General features: G+C 42.0%; 1 protein-coding gene across 1 annotated transcript; it reads left to right on the top strand.

Moving 5' to 3' along the window:
* The first annotated feature begins 659 nt into the window (after nucleotides 1-659).
* Nucleotides 660-4,133, top strand: LOC148020166 (serine/threonine-protein kinase Aurora-2-like). The gene is made up of 9 exons (XM_087700914.1): nucleotides 660-1,079; nucleotides 1,161-1,298; nucleotides 1,374-1,520; nucleotides 2,251-2,346; nucleotides 2,435-2,530; nucleotides 2,689-2,785; nucleotides 2,872-2,989; nucleotides 3,097-3,169; nucleotides 3,431-4,133. Exons 1-9 carry the CDS (start codon nucleotides 1,041-1,043, stop codon nucleotides 3,530-3,532), a joined length of 906 nt encoding a protein of 301 aa, XP_087557040.1. The 5' UTR covers nucleotides 660-1,040; the 3' UTR covers nucleotides 3,533-4,133.
* Nucleotides 4,134-4,969: the final 836 nt, after the last annotated feature.

The raw sequence follows: 4,969 nt of genomic DNA, 5'->3' as shown, positions 1-4,969 counted from the left end.
GTCAGTGGTGGCAGAGGCAGCAACAAGAGCAAAATATAACTGCAGCAGGAGCATGAGCAAAAATTGAGGTAGCAAGAGATACGCAGCAAAGCAAGGAATGGATGTATAGAGCATGAGCACCAAGGCATGCAGAGAGATATAGGAGGAGTAGGGACTCATAGCAACAAGAAAGGTAGTGAGTGGACAAGCCATTGCTTGATGCCCCCAAAAATGGGTTACTTTTCCATTATCAACAGTGGTCTTGTGTGTGTGAGGGGTTATGTGGTGAAACTGCTATTTTTCAAGGGACCAACCACTTGGCTGTCCTAGACCAACATCATGTGCATGGGTTATTATGATATAAATACTTTACATTTAATACATTCCTGATTATCAACAAAATAATACCTCTTTAACCCCTCAAAGTCTTTTATTTAATAATTACTTTGTGTAAGACCTTCATAAATATCCTCTAGGAAACAAAACAGATTTGCCACATTACGGAGCCAAATCCCAATCACAATGGTTTTGTGCGATATGACCGGAGAGGTTGGGGTGAAACCGGGAGAGGCAAAACTGCAACGGCTGGGAAACGGGCAACAGCCGGTCACCGCTCGACCGTTCAAAAGCTCTCTCTCAAGAAAGCGCCTTCGTTAAACATTCAAAACGAGAGAGAGGGACCGAAGTGAGAGAGAACACACACACACACACACACGCCCCCCACACACACACAAACAAGAGGTCACAACACGAAGCTCCTGCTGCCTGCGTCCATAACCACCACCACCATCGTCTCCATCATCGCCTTCGTCCCCAGCTGGTCCAATCTCTCAGGTTCACCCCCTCCATCGCATGGTTCTGCTCACATACCTCACCTCTCATGAGGCACATGCAGAAATGCATCTCATCACGCTGGATTACCTTCTCTCTCCATCGATCTGCCCCTGACTGGTTATGAAGGCTAGTTCGGTTTCTCACATAACATGTCAGAGCGGCTTTCAAGCTAGCAAACTATAAGATCGCATCACACATTGGAAAGAACAGGAAGACTCTTACAAGGCATGGCTATGGTGGCATCCTCTCAACTAACAGAAGCAAAGGTATGGTGCCAATTTTGTGTCTCTCTTCATGTATTCTGTTGCAACATTTTCTCTGGTCTTTAGGGTTTGGTTTTTGCCTAGGCATGCACGAATTCTCACAGTGAGAATGACGAGAACCATGACATACATGAAAGAAGATGGACACTGAATGATTTCGACATAGGGAAGCCTCTGGGGAGAGGCAAGTTTGGTAATGTGTATCTGGCAAGAGAGAAGAAGGTGAGTGCCCTAACATTCCAACTGATTTATATTTCACATTAATTTCCCCTTTTCTTAAAGACGTTTCGAAAACAGAGCAAATATGTCGTGGCCTTGAAAGTGCTCTTCAAGAACCAGCTTCAACAGTCTCAAGTGGAGCATCAGTTGAGAAGGGAGATTGAAATTCAAAGCCACCTCAGACATCCAAACATACTGCGCCTCTATGGATACTTCTATGATCAGGTCAGCTAGCTGATCCATTGTTTGAACCACAGATACAAAATGAGTTGGCATTACTTGTGACAAAGTTCATCAGGGCTGACTTCTCCTTACTACTACGGGAATCTCAAACAGGCCATTTCAAAAATTCTCTCAACAGCTAGATTTCTGAATGGTGGCTGGTGCTGATCCACCAGCAAGAGGGTGAAGCATGTTTGTTCTGCTTAAGATCTCCATGTCCATTTAGATGGATGGACATGGTCCATTGTTTCTTTCATGATAGTTGAGTTGCTTGATTGCATCATTTTACAAATGTGAACAGTCATTAGTGTATGCTAGGTTCTGCTTAATGAGATGTATGAATGCCATGCTGAGTGACAGGCTAATTGAGCTGCATAATTGCATCATTTCACAATATTTAATGCCACTGGTCCATGAGTCAGAAGATTCTGCTCATGTAACAATTTCACAACAAGAAGATTTTGCCTGCTGTGGTGGTGCTTATTGCTTAGGATAGCCTTGTTTACTGGAGGCATGATTACCATAGCTAAGAGAGATTACTAGATTTGTGCTGGTAGTAGGTACTCCATGTGTGTTAGGGCAGAGCACTGTAAAGTATTACTAGAAAACTTAGGATGGAGGTCCAGTGTATACATTGTTAGGCAAGCTAGAGTGGGCCATTCGTATTCAGATGCACTAATGAGCCATTTTAGGGTTCTTGAATAATCCTTTAGATCTGTTCATCTTTTTTCAGAGCCGAGTTTACTTGATTCTTGAGTATGCTCCCAAGGGTGAGCTTTACAAGGAATTGCAACGATTCAAGGTTTTCAGTGAGAGAAGGGCTGCCACGGTGAGATCTGTGTTTTGATATTTAAGTAGCTATTGCTTATATTAGTTCATTCATGCCTGTTAATGTTTTGGAGGTTGAATTGCTACAGTACATTGCTTCTTTAGCTCGTGCACTGATGTATTGCCATGAAAAGCATGTCATTCACCGGGACATCAAGCCAGAGAACCTGTTGATGGGAATGAAAGTAGGTAGTCATGACTTGTGATGTGAAGCTTCTTTTCGTTCTAATGCTGAGCTGGTCAAAGAGTGTTTTTATCACAAGTTTTTGCGTCTTTTTGTTCTGATGACGAGTTGTCCAAAGAGAGTATTACCACGAGGGTGCTTTTCTTTCGTCCATCACAGGGAGAGCTTAAAATAGCAGACTTCGGGTGGTCAGTCCATACCTTTGACAGGAGGAGGACCATGTGTGGAACATTGGATTACCTTCCGCCTGAAATGGGTAAGGGATTAGCCAGATGAACCCATCTGTTGCTACTGTACTTTTTTACAAAGATAGCCAGTCTTATCAATGCTTGCCTGTGGCAGTTGAGAGCAAGGAGCATGACGCAGGAGTTGACATCTGGAGCTTGGGAGTTCTCTGTTATGAGTTCCTGTTTGGGACTCCACCCTTTGAAGCAGCTAAGCACTCGGATACATACAGGAGGTAGATCTGAAACTCCTGTTCTCTCTCTAACACTGAAAAAACCCTATGGATTTACATAACCCTGTAAGAATATAACATATGTACGCTAAACCTTTTGAATCCTGCAGGATTGTCAAGGTGGATTTGAAATTTCCTTCTAAGCCTTTTGTTTCTTTTCAAGCAAAGGATCTGATTAGCCAGGTAAACCACAGCTTTCATCGCACTGTAGAGAGTGAGCGTAGATTATGTCCGAGTAATGTAAATTACATCCGAGTGTGTCTTGAATGATCTCTCATTGCTTCAAATAATCCTAAGCCGTTTGATCTCTCATTAGTCAGGTAAAACACAATTCTTATTGCACTGCAGAGAGTGTGTAGATTACATCTGAGTATGTGGATCACATCCAGAATATGCCTTAAATGGTCTCTCATTGCTTCGAATGATGTCTGTGTATGTTTTCAGCTGCTGGTGAAAGATGCTGCGCAACGCCTTCCTCTTGAACGTGTTCTTACCCACCCTTGGATTGTTGCTAATGCTGATCCGAGCGGTGTCTATGCCATTTGAGCTGACAGAAGAATTTCCCTCCTATGAAATCCAATCTCCAATCCAAACCCAGGCCATGCCAGAACTTCCCAATTTGGAGGCTTTTCATGTATGCCTGAATAAAGCTGATTGCAGAGGCTCACTTTCTGTGCATGAGCTGAAGCATACCTGGCATGGATGAATAGGCAGGGCCATCAAAGGGATGGTTATTATTATGTTGGGCTCTTTCTTTTGAGTTGAGGTGTAAGTTATGTGGGGCCGGGGGTGCTCGGCTTCTTCCCGCCATCAGGTTAGTTGTACAACAAGAGACAGAACAATTTGAAGCATATTTTTTGATTTCAAATTCAAATTTACCAGATCAATTCGCTCTGAATGCTGTTACGGTAGGAGGAGGCTAATGGGCATTATTATTGGGCCTCGCTCCACTTACATTGCATGCATGGTAGGAGAGCACAATGGGCACTATTGTTGGGCTTTGCTACACTTGTCAAGCACCCTTTGAAGTACTTACCAACTGTGCTTTGCTTATACTTCAATGACATACTTTGTGTCAATGAGATACTTTTGCTTTGCTTCAATGGCATACTTTTGCAATGTACTTGTCAAAACAGTATTGTGGAATTGGTTTCATGTCTTCAACAGTCTTCTTACACAGATCTTTTGATAGCAGTTCACCATCTTTGACATTTGCTTTGCAGAGTTGAGTAGCGGCTTGTCTCATTTTGCACTAATTTATGCCGAAATATAGCATATAGCCGTTAACTTTATCATGCAAATCTTATAGCATGCTTTAGATTAGTGTTTGGGAAAATTCAGGTTCACTTCATCCTAGAGCAGGCATTTGAAAAATCTTACTCAACATTGTGACAAGCAATTAATCAAGGCTTCCCGAGAATACCTTACATGTCCAGCTAAAGCTCCCCATCCAAAGTATCGTTTTGGAACCTTCTCCTTCCATTGAATCAAACATCAAATGACATGGTTCTCAATTTGTTCACTTTAGTTTTCAGCTTACTTAACTAATTATATGGGAAAAAGATGCTTTTTGGTTAACATGGCACAACTTTATGTGGGGAAATGGTTTATCAACATAGAGACATAGAGCTTCATAGCTCTCATAGCTCAACTTCTAGTTGGCAGACATGAAAGAGCTTCATAGCTCAACTTTCTAGTCGGCAGGCATTAAGTTCCAAAGTTTCTTTTGTCCAAGCATCGTAACCTCCAATCATTCAATAAAACATGGTAGAGGTTACAATGCAGGAGATAGATAAGGTTGAACCATAGCTCATCCGTCCAAATGGTACTTATTAACTCTCTTGCCATCCATAAGATCTATTGTAATAATCAAATTAATTGCCAATGCTTCTACTTAAAAACTTTGTGCAAGGTATAAGAGCTTTATTACTTATCCTACATCGTAACCTCCAATCATTCAATAAAACATGGTAGAAGGTTACT

The sequence above is a fragment of the Lygodium microphyllum genome, chromosome 19 (assembly GCF_053477565.2).
Source record: "Lygodium microphyllum isolate KBCC chromosome 19, Lygodium_microphyllum_v1.1.10, whole genome shotgun sequence".
In the NCBI taxonomy this organism is placed as follows: domain Eukaryota; kingdom Viridiplantae; phylum Streptophyta; class Polypodiopsida; order Schizaeales; family Lygodiaceae; genus Lygodium; species Lygodium microphyllum.
Note: the sequence above shows the minus strand (reverse complement) of the source record. Positions and strands in the feature narration are given on the sequence as shown.